At 43.5% G+C, this 23,442-nt stretch overlaps 1 protein-coding gene across 3 annotated transcripts in view; it reads right to left on the bottom strand.

Annotated features, from left to right (window-relative positions):
• PTGFRN (prostaglandin F2 receptor inhibitor) overlaps positions 1 to 23,442 on the bottom strand; it is a 65,845-nt gene that overhangs the window by 18,758 nt on the left and 23,645 nt on the right. For 2 of the 3 annotated variants that reach the window (XM_038136734.1, XM_038136744.1), the window contains 5 exons: positions 18,205 to 18,570; positions 16,935 to 17,354; positions 13,722 to 14,105; positions 10,072 to 10,497; positions 2,834 to 3,253 (listed from right to left, as the gene is read on the bottom strand). In XM_038136734.1, the coding sequence (XP_037992662.1) occupies positions 2,834 to 3,253; positions 10,072 to 10,497; positions 13,722 to 14,105; positions 16,935 to 17,354; positions 18,205 to 18,570 (2,016 nt within the window). Of the gene's footprint in view, positions 1 to 2,833; positions 3,254 to 10,071; positions 10,498 to 13,721; positions 14,106 to 16,934; positions 17,355 to 18,204; positions 18,571 to 23,442 lie in introns of those variants that run through there. The other variant, XM_038136755.1, reaches the window with a different exon arrangement.

Here is a 23,442-nt window from a genome sequence, read left to right as displayed (position 1 = left end):
TCACAGGCCCCTGCCACTCAGAGAGATCACATTGCACAATGTGTATGCACGCTTAAAAACTCCTCTTTGAAACATCACTCAGCTTGGAGAGATCTGGGAGAGAGTCAAATGAGAGAGAAGGATTTCCAGTCCCAGCAAGCCTCACCATCCCCCATCAAAGGGGAATCAATAAAAACAACTGAGAAAGAAATTCCTCCTAGGACTAAAAGCTTCACGTAAAACCCTTTAAGGGCTTCCTTTTGCTGAAAAAGCTGCTTCCTTATTGATCCCTTCCCCACTCCAACAGCCATGATGGAAGCTGAAAATGCTGCCCAAGCCCAAGATTTCAAAGTTCGGAGGAGAATGGAATACATTCTATTTTTCAAAATTACACTGCTGTATATACTCCCTCCAGCAGTCATAGATAAGTTGTCTTTCTGATATACTTTGAGAAATCAGTGCAATTGACTCCTTAACAGTTTTCCTATCAGGGACAAACACTCATAAGATACCACACCCCACCCTCCCTACAACTCGGGATTTAGCACACTGGTGCTTCCCCAGGTTTTGGGTTTTTTTCCAGTTGCTGGGAAAGCTGCATGCCCCTCTTTTTTCCTGCACCTTTCCTGTTAGTATCTTCCCTCCAATTTTGAGGAAATTTTCCTGACAAATAACTAGCTCCCTCAGCAGTTCTGTCTTTCACCATGCCCATTAGGGAAATTCTGGCACCAACTTATTTTTTCTGAAGAACAAGTTTGACAGCTGCTTGTGCCACAGGATGCAAGAGAAGGGTGTGATATCTGAGCTGTGCTTTCATAGCTGCTCCACAACTTTGCCATTTACCTCTGGCTCCCTGACTCAGTCTGCATCAAAGACAGGAGGGTTCAGCAAACAAAACCAAAGTAACACACCCAAGAAACATCTTCTGTCTTGTATACTTAATTCCAGATGATTTCCCAAATAATAATTCCACAGTCCATTTTAACTGTGCTCATCACATGGTCTCATTGTGCCCAGAGGTGAATATCCAGCAGGGATATCTGAGTAACAACTGAAGGACACAAAGTTCATCCATCAATTAAAGAAAATTGCAGGTATTTCAAAACAGATTTTGCTACATGCCAAGATTATTTTGGGAAATAGCACTGCAGCAAATTGTGCCTGGGATCTCATTTCTTTCTTCATTCTTTTGTAAAGAATGAAAGGCTGATAGGACTTCAGGACCATCCCTCCCTCTGCTCCAGCCCTGCTACTGGAATTCACACATTCCCAGGGCACTTCTACACGCTGCCTCCCTTTCTTCACTCCACGCTCCAGAAATCCTATCTGGGTGGAGGGGTTGAGAGGAGAGGCTGACAGCAAAAAGAAGTCAAGACTACAACACGCACGCTTCCCCCTCCCTTGCATTGCTTGCAGGGTTCCCTCTGAACCCTGGGTGTCAAAGCATCCCAACAAACTTTTTGGATGGGAGTTCAAAGTGACAAGACCAGCAATATTGGGAGAGGCACAAACCACCACTTTTGTGTAGGGAAGCCTCCGCATAGGAGCTTGGAGGGGCAGGGTGGGGTTTTGTGCATATTTCATTCTTGCTGGTTTCTCTTATCACCCCCTTTGCAAATACTACTCTCCCACTGTGTCTGACCCAGATATGAAGAGTAATAAGGCTAAAACTACAGCCCACTAAACCATCTTCAGAAATTACCTAAAACTGAAAGAAGCTGAGTCAATGTCCTCTGTCTGGCCAGCTTAGATCAAATCTACATCTCAAAGCTTCCTACGAAGTGATGTCCCCATTGCCAGGCTGTCCTCCTACAATCAGCCCTTGTCCTTTTCCCAGTGTGCCATATAAGCAAGTTCAGATCTTAGGAACCACATCATCTAGAATAATTACCTTAGCTGCAGATGCAGCCAGAAGTCAGGTTGCTCTTGCCTAGACACAGACACATCTCCTAAATATGCTACAGCCTGTTACTACCAGCAGAATATGAGCATGAAAGCCCCACCAGCTCAAAACCCCATAGCTTGGTTTATCAAATCATGAGAGGAGCCCTTCACTCATATGTGCACCAGTGTTATAAAAACAGCTCCCACTGCACTTTCCAACAATATAATATGACAGAAGTCAGAGTTAATATGCATCTCTGATGATCCAAATCAATTCCATCCATCTCTCCCTCCCTCCAACATAGTATCAGGACAGGCACATTTCTATAGAAGTCTCAACAGGCAGGCTTAGTTACAGCTGAAGGTAAGGGTTTCAGCAAGCAACTGAGGAACAGGATGTCCTTCTGGGTACTGAAATTCCTCCCAATTTGTGGAGCTTTGTAGCTCAGCCACGAGGGACCTCTAAGGTCTTGCAGCGGCAGGATACACTTACTGAGATGGCTGAAATGTTACCCTGATCTGACCATTTTCTGCAATTACATCAACAGTGAGGTGTGCTCAGGGAATTTAGTGCTATGCTAATAGAGTCTGTTTTGGAACAGAAATTCAGTTTATATTAATGCTCTTCCAGAGCAGCCGCTACTAACAATCTAGTGATACAGCTGGCAAATGCAGCAGCAGTTGCTCCATACTGAGAACGAGCTCTAAGCCTGCAGGACCATAAAAGCTGCATTAGTAGAGAAAAACCCAGGGGTTATGATTACAGCCAATTCATTAAACATCTTTCTGTAAACAATCAATAGCACAAAGGACACAAGTACCACCAAAGAAGACAAGCACAGCTCTCAGCCATCATACCATTTGTTCCAAAGAACTGGTATTTCTGAGACACAGGGAAATCAATGGGAAAGCGTCACAGAATTTTCTCCCTCTCTGGCTTAGACACACGGCTGCCAGGTTCTGTACCAACCTGATGTCTGGAAGTCTATCTGGATAGGGTTGGATAAACCATTCACTGCTTCACGCCACATGCCCCCACCACCCGGAGACCAGGCGGTCACCACGCAGCGGTACAGCCCAGCATCAGAGATCTGGGTCTGGTACATCCTGTAGCGGAACTCATTCTCCTGCACCTTCTCCAGGACCACCCCATCCACGCGGGTCTGGTCCGTCCAGTCTTCCAGCCGCACCACCGAATCCTGGTTCAAGGAGATGATGCGAGTGGTCCCGTTGGGGTTTGACTGGTCCGTGAGGGGCTTCTCAGCTGTGATGAGGACGGAATAGCGTGGCGTCTTGATGTTTTTGGAGGACACTTTACATGTCATCTCAAAGGTGTGGCCTGCTACAAAGAATGGCTTCAATTTCACCGCCTCCACTGTAAGCGTGTAATCTGAAGAGGGAAGGAAATAAAGCAGCAAGAGAGGGTTAACAAACAGGTACGAGTATTTCTGCAGCACCATTCAACCTAGGAGATTACAGAGAGGCATAGTTTCTTTTTGGAGGAACAAATCCCTCCAAAAAGGGAGCACATTTATCTAAACATGTGGACAGCCCAGAATGCTACTCAACAGTGCACACACAGAAGTACACAACAGTTTAGGTCAAGATGCACAAATTCAAACAAACACCAAATACTGAACAGATAATAGAATACACAGGTTGTAACAAGACAGGATCCCCAGGATTGCTTTATTCAGGAATAAAGATATTAGACAAGATTCAGAGTCCCAGTTTTATACGGGATCTGGAAGAGCACCCTCAGTGACAGGGTAATAAGGGCACTGCTGAAATACTCATGACTAATGACAAAAGCTGCCACTCACTGAATTGGCAGCCCTTAGTGTAGCATCTTTTATTTCCCTTGAAAATCCACCCTAACGACATTCCTAACGCACATGACAAAAGTTGGTGATAACAGAAGTCTCCACCCCAGGCACCCCGATTCACATTTACACACTCCTCTGCCTTCATGCCAGTCTTCCCTCCCCTTGCTTCTCATACATTTACTTGCATACAAGCCTACCAGAAGTCTTGACATTTCCCATTTGACATCAAGAATTCCAGCAACACTTACTGCTTAGTTTCCTTCCATTCTCTACTGGCTCCTCAATCCCAAGAATCCCTTAATTACAGGGTTTGGGAAAATTATACATCTCAGAGCACAGCTCCAAGACATACAAAATAGAAGCTCACAGTGAGAAACTGAGAAAATGAGGAGTGACTGAAATCAGAATCAGATAAAAGGAAAGGGAGTTGCTAGTTTCCTGGCATTGTGATGAAAAGACACCCTTGTACATCAACGTTCTTCTTAAGGAAGGGGGGGGCTGGGGCAAAATACATAGAAGTAACAGTATTGCAAAAATACAGCCAATCCAACTCTCTGGACTTACTTTGCTGCATCATATTCTCCCTTCCCTCCTCTATTAAAAAAAAAAGGGTATAGACCTGTTACAGAGCTCCACAGAACCTCTTTATTCAAGACAAAACTTCTCAGGTACAGGGAAATAAGCTATGGTGAGATTGAAACACATTTCCCAAAACTGAACTTAAATGCAGTAATATTTATGTCCTCCCCACAAGAGCAACAAGATACTTGTCAAGATTACATTTTGCAGTGTTGTGCCTTCAAGCAGCAGTTTTCACAATGAGTAAACACAGCCCACAAGATGAGAAGCCCGGTATGACAACTTTAAATCAGTGCTGTATAAAGCAGATCACAGTACAAAGCTATATAAAGAAACAGCAGGAGCAGTGAAGGTTGAGATGCTTCTAGTGGTCTAGCTGAGCTCAGAATTATTTGATACTCCACACCAAACCCCCCTCACACTTCCACCCACTAAGCAAGTGACAGTACAAGAGTTGCACATTTAGGCACTCAGGGTACAATCACAAATGAAGTTGTGTAGCATCAGTCATTCCCCTCTCCCTTGTGAAAAGACTCATTGGATACCAGATTCCAGACTTCAAATCCATTTTTTTTGTCCTCATTCTGTATCTATGAGACTCTGATATTTCCTTCTTTATATGCCTGCAGTATTTAGGAGCCCAGCACAGATCAGCTTTTCACATTCTTTTAGGAATATAGTAGGCAATTATATTTTGTCCCAAAAGCAGAAGCACAAACAGCTAGTTATACTTTTCTGGCACATATTGTTGCTTTCTAGGCCATATGAGGAGGCTCTGGGCAAAAATCCCTCCTTATTTAAATGTTCTTTACGTTGTTGATCAGAACACTGGGTCCTAGACACCAGAAAGGAAATCTTACATTTGGTCTCTGGTATATGTGCTTAAGACTAAACACCCTCACATGTTCAGAGCAGTTCAGCTACAGCTGAGATAACTCTCCCTACTACCTGAGCTTCCAACACCTTAACTTCCACTGCTCCCTGAGCCACAGGTCAGGCAGCAGCAGAAAGGGCCATGACTTGTCCCCAAAAATGACAGAGCAAATTTTGTCCCTAGACATCCTTTATTGGTTTTCCATTTGAGGGCAATAGCAAATGCTTTTTACTAAGTATTTCTGCTAAAGGAAAAGGAGAAAGGAGTGGTGGTAGCATGGGACAACAGCAGAAATGCCACTGGTAGAGTGTGGAAGAGAACAACTGAGGCCCAGAGATGCAGCTGGAGAACAGTGATAGAGTTCAGAAGGGTTAGAAATTACGATGCTGAACGGAGAACCAAGGAGATATGTTGTCATGAAAGTACTTTCAAAGCATTTTTCTACCTTTAAAAACCCCTGAGATCCTTAGTTTGGATGAACACACAAGAGAGAGGCACCCCCTCTTCTGTTAGACCATAAGAAATTTAGAACAGAATAGAGAAGGGGACACACAAACCATCACATACAGGTGCTGAATATTTCTTTTTGTAATGAAGTCAAAAAAAGATCAAAGGGGTGTTTCTGTATGTACCATAATACTAGAGACCTGCATATGTAGCTAAGTAAAACAACAACAACAAAAAGGCTCCATATCCTATCAACTAGAAAAACCTGGATCACCATTCTTAATATTCTGGTTCTGTGCCAATATTGTTCTCCTTCAGTAGCAGCAGATGAAATGTAATTAGCACTCCTTCACCCCCACCTAGAAAAGCATGTAGCTGTCTGTGTGTGTCAGAGTCCACATTATGAAAAAGAGGGCAGCCCAAAGATCTGGCACTTATCTTAGAAATAACAGTAATCTGCACAGAAAATTAAGAGGGAAAGGAAAGTCTCTTGATGTTTCCTATGTTCGCAGAAATTACTCATCAGATCGTGCAGCATAAAATGAGCCAGAGAGGTCAAATGAGTGTTTTCTTCCAAAAACTGCAGCCTAAGGTCTCATTTCTAATCTTTTGGGAATTGCCAAGGAAGCAGTGTGTGTCTTGACTGTTACTCCACACACTTGCCTGTCTGCATACACGCCTGCAGTCCCATGTGGAGTCTCATCTCCTTCTTGTAAAGCTCCATGAATGAAAAGCACAATAAAGCACACCCTGCTTGGTCATATACTGGAGGCTGCAATCTGCAGTTTATTCTGGAAAGCAGTAGGGGAAGAGTTCCTAAGTAAACCATACCCAAAGCTTGGGCACTACTCCAAGACAGAGGGCTAGCAACAGAAGAAATCCTAGCCAAATGGCTCAAATAAAATGTGAGTAAACTGTACTTTGGAGCCTGGCAGTGCAAGCTTCTGCCTTCCATCACTGGCCAGTCCAAGTGGTTAAGCCACACTGTAATTCTCCTGTTGCTCTTCTACCACAAAGTGTGTGCTCAACTTCAAGAGCACTTCCTGGGTAGTGACCACAACCAGTTTTCACCTAATCTACGCCAGGCAAACTTCTAGAGAAGCCTAACAGCTACAAGGGCAAGGGGACTTTAGAATAAACAGCAAACACCTTCCCTACACTGCTTTGACTCCAGCTGGAAAAACAGCACATTGGCCAGGGCTGACAGCAATGTTGGAGGCCTCATAGCGCTGCTTGAGGCTGCTGACCAAGAATCTTGGTGCCCATAAAGGCCCCTTCATCCCCCAGTGCACTGATGAGGCTGCAAGTGGAGGGAATGCAGAAGACATTAAGGCAGTGACAGCTTTGCCGTGGTAGGAGGTGGCTGTACAACATCCCCAGGTAGAACTGCAGCCCCAGCAGCTCTGGAAGCACAGCAGGCACACCAAAGCCTGCACTGCAGCCCTCACCTGAACACAGAACACACACCTGACTGCAGGAACTCCTGTCCTTACAGCCAAACTGGAACATACACACTCCAGCTTAGTGCCATGGGGATTTCTGTGCCCAGGAAGAACTCTGTGTCTGTGATACATCAGCAATGATCAACAAAAGTAGGTGGCAGAAATATTATCTGTTCTCTATTTGCAGGACTGTCTGAAAGATTAAGGCACCCTTGCTCCCAATTGAGTGTGATGGGAGGGCCTAGGCAAACATTTAGGACAAGTAATATTATGTTAAATATAATTATTTTGTAAATTAAAGACAGAAGTATTAACAAAACCCCAAATAATAGTACCTTTGGGATTTGGAATTTCAATTAAAAGATAATGTTTTCTTCTGCTAAGTACTCCATGCAGATCAGAAGTTGATAATACTGGTTTAGGAAAAAAGCATTGATTTTTTTTTTTCAATGCAAACACTATCTGTGTTCCAAATGTAACTCATATTCAAATAAATAAATAAAATTATCTTTTAGAATATCAAACTTTTTTCTGGGTTGAAAATCATTTACAGAACTAAAAAAGGTTTCACCCCTTTTCACTGGGTGAAAGAGTAAAAAAGGGTTTCACCCCTTTTCACTGACTGGAATTTGTACTCTAAATAAGCAAAACATAATACAACTGATGTTTTTAATTTCTGAGATGAGACAGAGATGCCTTCTTTGTCACGTTGGCAGGGGAGGAAGCAGAAGGGGGAAGAAACATATCAGGCAGACTATGTCAAAAACAACGATGATCTATGATAGCAATTGGCTGCATTTGCAAAGCTGAGTAAGCAGAAAGATGTGTGAGCGTTACTGGCCCCCGTAGAATAAAATAGAAAACAGAGACAATAAACCCCCAAGTTCAAATGGGCAAACACACAACTTATTATACAATGCACAAAAAAGGGGTTTTTACATGTTTACACGATGTTTACATTTTGAATAAAGGCTCTGAACACCCCTCTTTGCTGAGAGACCCACAGACACAATATAAACCCATTTCCCCTTTCTCAAGAATTCAGAACAATTGTTTTCAAAGTGAGATTTCTCCAACATCCTCCCCCAAAGCAGTGCTCTAAAATCAACAAAGAAGATGCAAGCAATGAAATAGATGGAAGAAAAGTCTCTGTATAGGCATAAGCTATGCAAGGAAGAGGGAAATTTCTGTTCTCTCCTTAGGCAAACACGTGGGAGCCTGGCTGCTGGCTTTTATAAGCACTGGGAGCAGTTAGGGACTCAAATCACCAGAGATACTTGTCAAAACAACAGTCAGAGAGCACAGGCAGCAGTAAATTAACTCCTTCATAGCTGCTGGCTACAGCACTGGGCTCCCAGCAGCCGAGTCTGGAGCTCTCAGGAATAGGATATGGCAGGGGACAGGGCACACAGGGAGAGCTGGGGCGGCACTGCCGAAGGGGGAGTTGATGGGGGGGCAAGAGAAGGGGAAATCAAGCCTATATTTCACCCTCCCCACCTCACAGACATATAACATTCTTTTTCAGGAGGGGAAGGTTTTTATAGGAGAGCTCACTTTCACATAATAAATCCCCTAACCCCAAGCTTTGCCAAAAGAACGTACTTTTCAGCACAGGGACTATAACATTTACATTTGTGCTGCAAAATTAGCAGAGTTTCTGGAACAAAACCAGAAACAAGGGAATGTTCACACCTGTCACGGTTTGTTTTCCCTCAGAAATGTCAACACAGGCTGAGACTTTTCAACTCCAGCTGGTCTCTGTGGCTGCTCTGAAGGCGACGATCCATTACACTGGCATGCACATGCACACACTCCGTGTTGTGGCATAACACTGAGCTAATTGTGACCAACATCCAGCATTAATGAGACTTCTCAGTCCTGCTGGAGAAGTCAGCTTCAGGGGTAAAAAAAATACAAACGAACAAAAAAAACCCACCAAAAACAAAAAACCAAAAAAACCCAAAAAACCACCACAACAAAAAACCCAAACCTTTCCCTGGACCACTGGAGTACTGAGCACCACTTCTCTCTCCACTGAAGCAGACTCTCAGCAGATTTCCAATTTGCTATTCAGGGATTATCCCTAAACAACTTTAAAATTATTTCAAATTGCTTGTCTCCAAAATCTGCCTGTGGATGCCTAAGCTAGACTGTTAAACTAGTCTATCAAGATAAATGCAGCTTAGCTAAGCACAGATTTTTGACAAAAACATTGCATCCTAGGTTATCCTAACCTTTCTGATGTTCTCCAATAGAGAACATCTATTGCAAGTCTCCTCTTGCATGACTTCACTCTGAGCCAAAAGAGTATCACTCTACAGCACATCCAGGAAACATGGATCCCATTTTAAACCAGAGTTAGCAACTTCAGGTAACTATTAAGCTTCTAAAAATGCTCCCAGAATAAGTTAAATACTGACTAGAGCTAGTACACTTCACTTTTCCCTAAAAAGGGTCAAGATCCAAGCAAATCACTGAATTACTTTGTTCAGCTACCCACTTATTTTTTGATTCTCTGGTAGTACTATGCCCATGAACTTGTCAGAACTGCCTTTTAAACATGGGCTTGTAGAAGAGAAAAATAAAACCACAGTTCCCAAATTGTCAGACAGGGAAGACAAAGTGACATTCCTCCTTTCACCTCAATACAACCCTGCTGTTAGCAGCAAGATGCACCCTAAAGAGACCAAAATTCTCCAAGCCACAAAAGTGGGCAATGACCACAGCAGCAGTGCTGGATGCCACCCCTGCCACTTCCAGCCCAGCTCCTGGAAGTCTCAGCAGCTTGATGGAAACTCTCCTTTGATGGTGTCTCTTCCTTTGCACTTCCACTCCAAACTGTTGCATAACACCGGTAAAGTAGTGATGTAAAATAAAGGAGTGATGTAAAGCAGCTACTCCCCTCCACAGATAAGAGGCCTTTACACAAGTTGACAGTGCTTTTAAACTTTCATCAACACAGAACCCCATTTCCAAAGCCCCTTAGCAGGCCTTCTGGCTGACAAGCCGACTCTCAGCCATCCAGGTGTGAAGTTCCTACCTTGTGTAGCCCAGAAGATGTTGACAGATGCAGAAGTCACATCTTTGCTCTTCACCCAGCTGTTGTTGCGATGCCTACTCCACGCCGAGACGACACAGAAATAATCCCCCCTGTCACTCTCTGAAGTCCACTGGATTCTCAAACTGAAGGTGTCAGCAGACTTTTTAGACAAGATTATTTCCCCATTCTGAATCCGCTCTCTGCCCCTGTCCCCAAGCAGCAGAGTCCAGTCTGCATCCATCGAAGCCAGCAGCTCCTCTGCCATCACGTCATCACCAGGCAGGCGCTGCCTGTAGTACCAGGAAACGGTGAAGCGGATGTTTGCTTCGGTGTCCTGGACGTTTGTGATCCTGCAGTGGAGCTCTGTGGGGTCATCTGAAAACTTGGGTGTTTTAGAGGCATTCAGGAACACGTCATAGTCTGGCTCTGCAGGAGAGGAAACACAGAAGAAACAGGTTAGGAGCTACAAGAAGGGAGAAAATGTTAGACTTAATGAAAAGGAATACTAACTTCTAACATCCAGTTTTAGCACCCAAGCTAAGCACCACGATATGCATTTTTCTTACAAGACCTTGGATTTTTGACTCTGGTTCTCAGACTTGCACCTCTCTGACACAGGTACCACTAAGCCTGCATTTCCAAACAAGACACTCCATTTCAGAGGTCTAGTCAGACCATTTCAGAAAAATCAGGACTAATAGATCTTGTTGAACAAAATAATTCCCTCCTTTAGGCCTGCCCCCAAGAACTCACCTGTGGGTTAAATTTCAACCAGCCAGTCACTTTTTGCACCTGTCAAATGCCTGGGGCAGCCAGGAGCAGGACATTGGTTATCCTCTAGCTTTGGACTGACCAGAGACATCGCATTTTCCCAATATCTCTCCAGGATAAGAGGCCACGTCCCATCTTGAAAAGCCTTCTTTTCCACACTTAACCATCCCATTGCATCTCTACAACAGTTTAAGAATGGTAAAAAACAGCCCTTTAAAAGGCAAACACTTCACCCACCCACACACCCGCACCAGGGGACAAGGAACACCACTGGCACTGGCCAGAGGCAGCACCAAGAGCTGAGCACAGTAAATTTCAGAGGTCAGCAGTTTAAATACTACCTAGGTCAATAAATACTAGGTAGGATAAGAGGTGAAGATGTGTAGATCAGAAAAAAACTTCACAGTCTGAATACAGAAGTATGTGCTGTGCAGCTGTGAGGCTGGAATATCTCAGGCTGGAAAATCAGTGCCTGAGTTTCAGGGGTTAAGAATGGGGCTGTTGTATTTAAATCTGAAATAGCTGGCTGCCCAAAGCCTAAAAGCGATAAGGGAGCCGCATGACTATTTTCTCTCAGACTACAGAGATAGTAAAGGAAAAAGATTACAGCAAGAACCTCACACCACAAAGGAAATACATATTTATTTACTAGTATTAGAATATTTTTGTCTTGCTGTCTACTATAATTCAGAAAAATGACCAGCTTCCCAACTGTTCGGCCAATACTCATCACACGGCTTTTACAGCCTAACTGTATTCAGCACTACGTATTTATTTCCTGCTTTATGTTTTACTTGGCATTTTGCCCTCCTAGAAACAATTAACTGAAGCTATAATTGGGACAAAGAAGGCAATCCAAGGCTAAAACTTAGGCTTAGCTCACCAACAAGCCAAGATAATAAAGCATCTTAATAGAACTGCTGTGGAAACTCTGTGTGCATATGCACTTTTGGACTTGAGATGCAAAGGATAAAAACAATTGTAGCAAACAAGCTGGGCTGCTTCTATGTCAGCCTGCAGAAAAGATCTCTCACCAGTGTCCTTGCATCTAGCAAGAGCAAGGGCAGCAATACACACCAGACCCCAGAGAATCTGGTAATACTGGTGGTGAGTTTCTGTGACATTAGGCAACATAAGATCATAAAAGTACTGCTTACAAAGACTGCAGTACCTACTACCAGTGAGCATATGGAGATTTCTGCACATTTTCAGGGCAAGACAAAATAAAAAGAAAATGCACAGAATTTTGCTACAACCAAAGCACACATAAATAATGATGGCCAAACCCCACTTTTGGTGTAAGGCCCCTTAGACCCTACAGTTACACTGCTCTTCTTTTCTCATTCACAAAAGAGTAGTTTACTCCAGGGCCTCATGATGTATTGCTCACACTCTACAACTCTCTTACCATTCCCCCTTTGCCACGCCTTCTCCTTAAAAAGAAGGCATTCAAGACCAACTAATATTTTCATAGCAACAAAGACTATGAAAGCAGATGCACTTCTCTAGACAGCGGCACAAGAAGGAAAAAGAATCCCAAGTTCTCAGAAAATTGCTTGAGGTTTGTTTTTTGTGGGCAGGGGAGGGACCGTAAGAAGAGAGTTTCTCTTTGATAGCACCACTCCAGATAGGCGCTTCACCCTGACAGACACTCAAACAGAAGATTTAGAAAGAATAAAAGGCTGGCTGGATAAACCTCATTCCTCCACTCTGTCAGCTGTCAAAGAACAGCCTCACTGACAATTCAACGACTTAATACTCCAGGAGCTCTTAAATTCCATTAAGGAGGAGGAGTTGGTAAATTCTGGATGCAGTTGAAAACCTCAAACGCTGAAAATTTATTCTGCTTTCTCTCTCCCTAGCAACCAAGCATCTGCATCTGCTGAAAAGCATATTTTATTTTCTCCTGTTCCCAAATAATGCTTAATTAGAATGGGAAGAGTAAAGAGAAGTCCTGCAGGTACAGGCACAACAAGAGAGCACACGAGCGTGCAAGTGCATCTGTACACACATGGACACACGTACATGACTGCACATGCACACAACTGGGGAAAGGAGGGAACACTCACAAGTTAAATGTGCAATGTGAGTGGCTGAATGAGGACAGGAAATGAAGACATTAATCACTTGTGCACTTTAGTACACATTACAAGTGTACTTGGAGACGGCCACGGCTCAGCTGCTCTGCACAATGCTAAAATGCAACATTTAAAGTCATTGTTGATGGGATTTAACCTTATGGCACAGCTATTTATCGCTGAAAAACAGGCTCTCTATATGCTAGCCTCATTCAGCACTTTTATGTTGGAGGAGCTCTGCCTTTGTAACTGGATAGAACCACCAGTTTCTCATGACAAGAGGATCTGAAAGGGTACATTGAAAAGGTTTGGGCCTGGATGCTTGCCTCCAGTCAGAGCTAGGAACAGGCACCAAGCACTAAAGCTCTGCCAGTTCACATACAGCTTCATTCATGCTTCCAGTATCACCAATACCTTGTACAATTTAGCAGGCGCACATACCTTACCTACACCATTCTGCAACAACATCCTGAGTTTCACTGCCTCTAAATTGAAGCTATTATCTCTTCAAGAATAAACTGGAGAACAGATTGGGTAGGCTGACATATCTAGACCTATCTGTAAAACAAAAGGCTTTTTACTGGAGTTTCATTTTTAGTAATTCTCCCAGGTAACTTTACTTCTAAGGATATTTGCATAAAGAGAAATATATGTGAGAGAGAGATGCCTACATATAGATAATAGATGCAAACAAGAGAAACATTTGTGCAGAAGAGATTCTGCAAGGTCCTCTTCCTTTTCTGACGGGGCCAAGGATTGAGTGATACATTACCCATGAAGTCTGACAGCACAATCACTCACCCAGTGCTGTCACCACCACACTGACTGGTGCAGAGGTCCTCTCCACCACCTTATGCCAGCTCCCATTGTGCAGTGGCACCCAGATAGCAGCTTCACAGAAGTAGTAGCCAGAGTCCTCCACATCCACATCACGCACCAAGAGGCGATAGGAGTTCCTGTCCACATGGCTGAGGCTGATCAGAGTTGAATCACTGACAACAGAATCGTGGTCCATGCTCAGCAAGAGCTGAGCATCTGACAAGGTGTCATCAGGTGATGCAGAAAAATACCACATCACCTCTGCTTGGAAAATACCACTTCTGTCCGTTGTGATGTTGCACATAAGATCCAGGGAGTCTCTTTCGGTCACAGACACATTGCTGGTTGAGATGACCACATCTAGAGCTTGGAAAGAGAGAGAAAAAAATTCAAACAAAAATATTTTTTTTATTTGTTACTTTTAGTAAACATAGTTCACTCTAAGTTATCCAGAACTTCACATTCTGTAACAGGAGCTTCTAAACAGACTCAGTAGCCCAACCTTCAAATGCCTATTGGATATTGAGCTGAGTGATCTATTCAAGGGCAATACACATTATCAGTCAAGCAAGGGATGTGTGATGAGGGCAGAGGGGAGAAAGGGAGGGAGAACAGCATTTTTATAACTCAACACCAACTGGTCCATGAAGGCTTTGTCTCATCCACAGACTGCACATCACCTTTGCACAGCAGGAAAATGTGTACAGAATTTTTCAGTCTCATGAGAGGGTCAAAATGTTTTGGGACTATGCCTCAGAAGACCAAGCCTCTACAGAAATCACTAGGAACTACACTGGAACTCAACATGGCTTCTGCTGACATTTTTGAGCTCCTCAAACAGGGCATATTTAGATGAGAAGCAGCCATGGCCACACATTGGAGTCCTGACTGACCTCAGGTGTGCTGTAAAAACATGAAATGGAAGCAAACAGAGGCAGCAGTAACTCCCTATACTGCTGATTTCTCCGCTTACTGCTCAGAACACCACACACTGGGGACTTCAAAGCCACTCCAAACACACTTAGCAACCACTGGCCTGTGAATATTTCTAATATATATATCACATATGGTCATAGCCAGCATTCAAATAGGACTAGATATAGAATATTAAAAAGAAAACAATGGAATCACAGTGTCAAGACCAGGCTACCACATGTCTTCACTTGCTCATTCACTCGTTCTACACTGCCTGAAGATTAGATCTCAGTGCAGCACCATTCCCACAGTGTCTAATGCAGCTGCTCCTAAAGTCTCCACGGAGGCCAGTGGACAGGGCTGCTACAGCAGTGGCTCTTATCAGCACGAGCAAGAATAGAGATACCTGCTTTAAACCAGCAGCTGTGTCTCTGCTGAGATTAGTGACTGGTATGTAAAACCACGTTCCACTACATAATAGTTCCCCATCTGCATAAACTTCCTCAGGCCATCATCTGGAATGAGACAACACATGAAGGCTAGAGCCAAACTGAGTAGTCAGAACTACTGACCAAGCAAGGCTCATTCTCACCTCTCATCACCTGATAACACAGAGCAATCAAACTGGACAGAGGGCAGCAGGCCCCACTTGAGTGCCGAAACCAAGTCCAGATGAATCTCTCACTGGGACTTGCCTCACTGTCTTATCATGGGATTAAAATCAGTAGGAAAGCCTAGCTAATTTAACAGACTAATACCAGAATACAAACTAAGACTCATCTGCAAGGTTAAGAGCAGCAATTCTCCAAGCAACATTTCTGTCTTCATGAAAGTGATGGGCATTCACAATCTGGCAATATATGCACATAGAGGGACTTGAAGAGAGTTTACCCATAGGCATATAACCATTTACATCTCAAGTTCTTTTAGCATGCAAGTGCAGAGATTTCAGATGTCAGCACAAGATGCTCTTCTACAGAATGCGTATACAGCAGTTTGCTGGAGAATAACCCATCCCCTTTAGCATAACTTTAAAAAAGCCTCATGCCCCTGATATAGTGCCAGTGCTGCTAATGACTGAGTTTAAAATGAAAGCGAAAAACCCAAAGAAAAACAAACAAAATCCCCCACAAGAAACAAACCACACACCCAAACCACATCAAAAAACTGTACCACTGCTGGTCTTGGCCAGCCTCATGCTGTTTTCAGCCACTGATTAAACCCCACCTACTTAAACCAAACACTGCAAAAGTGTGACAAAATAGAGAATTACAGCTCTTAATTAGGCAAGTCCTGTGTCAGCAGAGAGCACCTGCAAGCTTAGCTGTACAACATACACCCTGAAAAAGAGGGGGCAGATTGATCCAGTAAAATTTCACAGGCTAAGTACCACCAAGACACTAAAACTACATCCAAATGAGCCAATCAAAAAAAATCCCAGACCTTTGAGTTTTCCCTACAGTGATTAAAGGATTACAAAAAAGAAAAGATACCCTTCCTGTCTGAACACTTCTAAAATACTGTGATAATCTCATATTTCTGAAGGACCATCACTGCCTGTTTTTCCACCTATTGAGTGATAAGGTGCATCACCCCCGCTCTCCCTCCTCCAACCAGCAGTGATAATGCTAATGCAATCAAGTGCTTAGTGCATCTAGTCCTGAAATCTGTATGGGCAGGGATATCTGCATATCCTCAGCACAGTGCTGCATGTATTTTTGTCTCCTTAGCCAAGCATGCAACGATGTGTTTAACAGAACCATTACTGTCCTAGACCCCTGCCAACAGAGCAGAGCAATCAGACCAGCGATAAAAATCATTGGGTAATTTGCCCTGTTAAATTATCACTGCCTTCCTCCTTTCTCTTGATCTTTCCACACTATTTTAATAAACAGCATACAGAAAAGCTCCACATCTATCACTGAATCACAAGCCACCTTCAAAGGGGAAGTGCAGCTGTTTAGTGCTATGGAACCCTGTGTTAATAAGAAAGCAGAGGGAAGGCTTTGGGGGACCAGAATGTTTATTTAAGAAATATAAAAGCCATGAGCACTCTGAAGTGAATGAAAGATGAGATAAAATCTGTCTAGGCATCTAAGAGGTTCCAGGCAATCCTTCCACGCCATCCTGTTCTCCAAAATAAAGCTAGAAAAATTATGTCAGGGATTTAACAGGCCAGCTATCCAAACAGTACTCCAGGTTCTGCTGGAATGCACCCTAATTTTGGTCAGCTGGCCCCAAAGCACCAGAGCCTGGACACAGCCCACCAGGAGCACTCACCGGTCCTCTGGATGGACACAGTGGCGATCTCCACGCTCTTCTCCTGGATCTTCTGCCACGAGCCATCTGCCCCTCTCACCCACTCGCTCACGAGGCACCGGTAGGCCCCGCCATCTGTGGAGGAGGCCTGGGACACAGATAGCCGGTACGTGTCGTTGGCTCCCGTGTCCAGGCGGATGTCCCCGCTGCGGTAACGCTCCTCATAGCCGGGGCCCGGCTGGAACTTGCCCTCGTGAGTCAAAGAGAGGATGTCCCGCCAAGAGGACCCGCTCTTGACCTGCCAGGTGACGTGCAGGTGAGTGTGCTCCGGTGAGGTGGTAGTCGCTGAGCAGCGCAGCTTGAAGGAGTCGCCCTCAGACAGCCGGAGAGATGTAGAGGAACGAGCTTTGAAACCGCTCACGGACAAGCCGTCGGAAATCACTATTGGGGGGAAAAAAAAACCCAAACGATACAAGCATCATAAAACAGAATCAAGTAGAGAACACCCACCATGAGCTGTTCAGATGTGAGGCAATAAAACCACCACAGAGCAACACCTTGCCAATCATTCCTTCTCCCACACACAAATATATTCCAGGAAGAAGGAAATTCAGCTGAAAAAGCACTAAAGGAAGTGCTCTGCTTTAAACAAGCCAAGACAAGAATTCATTTATTCTTCCACTCACTTTAGTTTCTCATTCAAACATCATCATTTTGACTATTCCCATACAAAACTAATCTTGATATTCATGTGAGTAAAAAATAAGACATAGGAAAAGAAATAGTGTCCAAATTTAATACTGAAAGATACTAAGTGATAGAGCAACACTAGGACAAGACTGTAGTATCAACATGCTATAAAGGAGAAAAGGAAGATTACCTCCTTCATACAGAAAGATCCCTAAATGACACTAAAACTGAGAGAGAAGGCAGCCTGTGGTATTTACCTGAGCGTAGCTTCTCTACCAAGAGGATTAGGGACATGAAATATTTGCAGACATCTTCAGAAAACCCACCACTTAGTGTTTTATTTACATATTTACTAGACAGAAAAAAGAAAAGTGGTGTTTACAGTAAACAGCCTCTCTTCACTTCTTCACCTCACTTGCCTTTGCTACCATATTTCCCAATTTTAAATTCTGGCTTTAGGAGAATTAAAGAGGAATAAGAAGAAGAAAAGAAACAAAAAAATCACAATGATCAAAAACAACAGAAAATCAACATTCTTAAGGGTACATCTATAATCAATATCAAAAACAAATTTAAAGCACACCTCACTCTTCAGAAATACCTTTCACTTGGACCTCTGCATCATAATTTCCCTGAACGGTGGCATCAGTGCTGGGCGTGGAACATTTGTATCTCCCTTGGTCAGCTGGCTGGATGTTCCTAATCACAAGTTCCACAGCATCGTTGCTGCTCCGTCTCAGTTTGATATCCCCGCGGCCCACGCGTTTTTGGTACTCCTCAGAGGTGAAGGTAGAATCCCAGGTACTCACTATCCGCACGAAGTCAGTCTCCCGGGAGAACTCCCAGTCAAAGTTCTGCTCACTGGGTCCATCATAGTCACTAACGCTGCACGGGATCGCCACCTCCGTGCCCACCACTCGAATGAGGGGACCTTTGGGCACTCTCACAATGCGCCCTCTGCAGAAAGCTAGGCAGGAGAATGAAGAATAGTGCGCAGTTAAGGATAGGCTTCAACCAGGAAAACACCAAAAATTAAATATGCCAAGGTTGGGCATCCCACTCTGCAGAAAGCAAGAACTAGTAAGAGCAGTATTTCCCATTAACATTTAATCTCACTGAAGCAGGAGCCTCTAAACACACCATTTTTAGTGTGGGCAATCTTTTTTTTCACTGCTTATCTAATACCACGTGAGGTAACAAAATACTGACTGAGAGAAAACTGTAAAGAGAAAAAAGAAGAGAATTAGCCATAGATCCAATGGATAACAGTTTCTCTACAACAAGGCAAGTGCTACGTAAGACATTTAAACAACATTAATAAGTGGTTTTCATTACTACAATGAGGGCATAATCTAATCAGGAATTTTTATAAGACTTCTGCTGATACCACTAGAGAGTCTGAAGTAGGAAATTAATTCTCCCCTAGATTGAGGGCCATGAGAATTTTAAGTTGACGTTCTCCCAAAATGAGTATAGTCACAGCCCTAAAGGGTCATGGCTTCTCCAACACAGGTGAGATTCCTTGCCCTCCAAATTGATTTAAAAGGAAGAACTGATTATAACAGGCACATGCACAGTTAGCTTGAGTGGATTTCTGCAACCACACGTTTTCTCTCTGGTGAAGGCCCAGAAGCTGGGAGCCTGAGCAGAGCAGGATCCCTCCGAAGCAGAGGAACACACAGTGCTCAGACTGTGTTTTTTGGGACCATCTCACCAGAAGGAAAGGACAACAGCAGTTTTCTGCAGAAGCTGGCAAAGCAGAATGTTATGCTCCAGGCAGAAGTGTGAACCACTTAAACAAGCCAGAGGACCTGGCAGAGACACAGCAAGAGACTCTTCTGGTTGATTTGGCTCTGCAGTCCAGAGAATAACCCCAGCAGCTGCACATGGATTTTGGCAGGTCCTTACTTCTCCAAAGAGCAAACTGCTTTGATTCATAGTTCCAACCAGAGAAATCTCTTACGAGATGAGTACTACCTAAACTGAGCCTCCAAACATGAACAGCTTACTGCATCCCACCACCTCCATATCCATAACAAAATATTTTAACAGCCACGTAGAACAGAAGCCAGAACACTGAAAGACAGATCTTGGTACAACCTAGAAGACATCTAACAACACCAAAAGCAATTGGGCCAAAAAACTGATCTGAGATACTGCAGAGGAAAAGACAAATTTCAACAAACAACCCCCCATCACACAAAGTACAGCCTCCCACATCTGCTACAATTCACAAAGTCCATTGGAAAAGTCACCAGCTAGTGACATGAACGCCAATATATTTGCTGAGCCTTTCCCTCCTATCACTGTGTATATCTTTTTGCTGTAGATTAGGACTCCACTTGCCGGCTTAGGCCCGTCATGCCAATGGGTGTCCAAGTGTGGGCAAAAGAGTCTTCTGAACAGAAATGCCCACTGGGGAACCTGCTATAATGCACAGCTTGTCCACTCCAGAGCAGTGTGGAGAAGGATGTGTTAAAGAATAAGATTTCTGTGGGCATTTAAAAACTACACAAGCATCTGTACACACTGACCATAACTGCAAGAGAAAAAGCGTAATTTTATTTGCAGTTACAGTTCAGCCAACAGTTGAACTAAGGACTAAAACTGCCTTTACCTCCCCAGTTCAGAACTCTTACCATGCTCTTTACTTTGCAGGCTGTTCACGTGTACAGGCTCAGTCATAATAGTCCAATTTCCTCACTGCCATGACCTTCTGTATTCAACATTAGTACTTCATTAAACTTATTTGTAATGCAGACTGGGGTTAATCTCCTACCCCTTCTATCCCCGCCAGAAGACTGTTATTATATACCTGATCAAGTGATTGACTAGTCCTAATAAGGAAGCTGGACTTTACTGCACCATTCACATGAGCATTGGAGAGGAAAACCTCCACTGACAATGTACTGTTCCACAGACAGATGTCTTCAATGACACATCTCCTAACCCAAGCACCACACCAAAATTATAAAATCATCCACAGAGAAAAACAATCAACAAAAAATAAAGGAATATACAAGGCTCTGATATACTTCCTCACAAAGTCTCAAGTTGCATTCAATCCTTCAACTTATCCTCTTACAGAAAGCGGTAACAGCAGCAGGTAAGCTTTAAAGCCTGACAGTCAAACCAGCTTCCAGCAAACCACTGTGAAAAGTCAGCTCAGGATCCTGACTGAGGGCACTCTTCAAGCACTGACATCTCTCTAGAAAATACTCTTTGGTGACATTAAAACAAGCAGACAACACTGTTCTGCATGTGTCTTCAGCTGCAGACCCACATACCGTGCACTGCACTAATCCAATCTAGAGGTGACAAAGGCATGACTAATGTGGCAAGGGCTGCACATTTGTGTTTGAGATTAACACAAACAGCTCAGTTTCTCTTCTTCCAAGGTCACTAAAGACCCTTTGACACTAAATGAAGCTAGGGGGTGATTAGCACCTTCCTACGAAAAGGCAAAACAAAGTGAAAGATAGGAGCACAGAGAGTCCTCGCCAGATCTGTAAAGCCATGACTATCCCACTCCCCACAGCACAGTCCCACAAGCAATTCCTGCTTAACCGGGGCTGGAAGGAAGGCAGTGGAACAGACTGCAGGAGAGAAGAGGGATGAGGTGTAACAGAATTTTATACTTTTCAAACAATAACATTTGTTATTGCTAAGATAAATCAGGATTCTGGTAAGGCAGAAGCAGAGACAACATCACTAAATAAGAGAATGAGAACTTCCTGCAGATCAGCTGCTCTGCCCTTCCCACAGTGAGGAGGAGTGTGCACAGGACAGGCACTCCAAGGGTAAGCTGCATTTCTAAACGACCCAGCAGACTGTGGATTCAAGGTTCTGCCTTTGGTCCTGCAGCAAGGCTATCCCTAGAGACTAAACAAGGTGTTCTTTGACATGCATTAGGGATTAACATTTCATGTAACTGTGGCAGAAGTAGCTAGAGACACAGTGCTACAGACACCAATCTTGGCAAAAGGTGAGTTCCATATTACTCTGGCAGATAAGTGAGGAGCTTTTGCAAATATTTTATTCTTAACACAGAGCCCTGTGTTAATTACATACACCCCCTCACCTTCCCAGAGCAATTATGATACAAGAGCTCAAAACTATGTAAATTTTTTGGAAACATTTATTTTTCATGACACCAAATATATTTCACTGTTAATATAAGGTGACAGGTTCTTAATGTAATTAATCTGAATCCCGTTTAACTATAGAAACAGATGGAGGAGGACAAAATAATGTATACACTAGTGACAGAAAACAACAGAACTTAGACAATTCTGCATTTCTCAGTATCACTGATCCCACCAAAGATGTGTATTTAGTGAGAACTCAATAATTGGATCTGAGTTAGTGTTGGACATCAAATTTTCCTAAGGCCAAGGTTAACTGTTAAATACAAAATTTTATTTTTATTGAGTTACCAGACCACCAGATGAAATTGCAAGGGACTATTTTCTAAAACAAAAGGTAATGGAGCCCCTGCAAAGAGGACAGCACACAAACACAAGGCATGGGATGTATTCCTTGGGTTCATCAGACAGGTGACCACCAGCACCACCAGGCAACACTGGTCCTTTTGCAGGGCTGGGCCAGAAACACACAAATGTAACACAACCACAGAGCCCTCATGGGTATTTGTCAAATACTTGATTAGAGGATTCTCCCACGGGAACGCATGAAATACCTCACCAGAACCATGGACAAAGTGTGGCTTAAGGTAGAATAATAATACACTGGGGTCTGCCATGTTAGTAAGACAGGGGCAAGACAGTTCAGACATAGCCAAGGCAGCTTTGAGCTAGTTTTTCCCTAGCAAAGGTTTATAAATTTGACCCATCATCCAGATGCACCATCACAATGCTGGCATTAAAGGAAACCCTTCCAAAAAGTAAACAGATGACTGAATAGATGGGTTGTGAAGTTAATCCAAGTATAAATGGTAACCTGTCATTTTTAGGATAACCAAGAAAACAAGGCAGCAAAATTGTGCAGGACCTACAGAACAGGTAGTTTGTTTAAACTCTCAACAAGCTACAAAACTCCTCAAGGAAAGGGCTTGGATTTCCCCTTGCATTGGGGACATGTGGAAAGTCTTCTAGGAGCTTCATTTTCACATGTAATTTGCATCTATGTATCACTTATGAAAAAACAAGATGAAAAGTAACCTGTGGAGTCATCCACAAGGCTGAGAAGGTATTGCAAAGAACACACTAGTGCTTCAGCACTCTCTTTCACAAGGTGCTTCCTCCAGCCTGCACTAGACAGCTCCCTCTAATAAGAAAACATGTTCTTGTAGCAGCCCAGAGAAGGAGGTCGCCTCAATATCCGCCAGCTGAAGGAAAATGCAATCTGACATGCAGTAGGAAGCCAATTAAAGTCAAAAAAGTAAGAGCTAACGAATGAGTAAATTGGCTCAGACTAAGCACTCGAGCCTCTGCATCAGAAAGACTTAGAACACACAGTCCAGCTCCTCAACCAAGGCAGTCACAGGAGACACAGCGACAACTTTGCTGACGCCTTTCATCTCAAAAGAGCTTTCTGAACAAAAGGTTGTTTCATTTGCCAACTGAACATTACCATGTCTGGGAAGGAAATACCCAGCAGCCCTTTCAAATTCACAACAGTTTATGACAGTAAAAAAAATACTGCAGCTAACTTTGCAAATGGTGGTAACAGTCAACCCTCCTTGAACTCCTCCATCTATTTCCAGTCGAAGCAACACTTGCAGCAGCACTGTGGGAACGAGTGGACTGGGCAGGTGCAACCCTTCTTGTGCCACACTGAAATGTTAGCAATGGATCTCCTACCATTAAAGCTATTTCCA

Source organism: Motacilla alba, chromosome 1 (assembly GCF_015832195.1).
Source record: "Motacilla alba alba isolate MOTALB_02 chromosome 1, Motacilla_alba_V1.0_pri, whole genome shotgun sequence".
NCBI lineage: Eukaryota > Metazoa > Chordata > Aves > Passeriformes > Motacillidae > Motacilla > Motacilla alba.
This window is presented reverse-complemented; position numbering and strand designations above follow the sequence as displayed.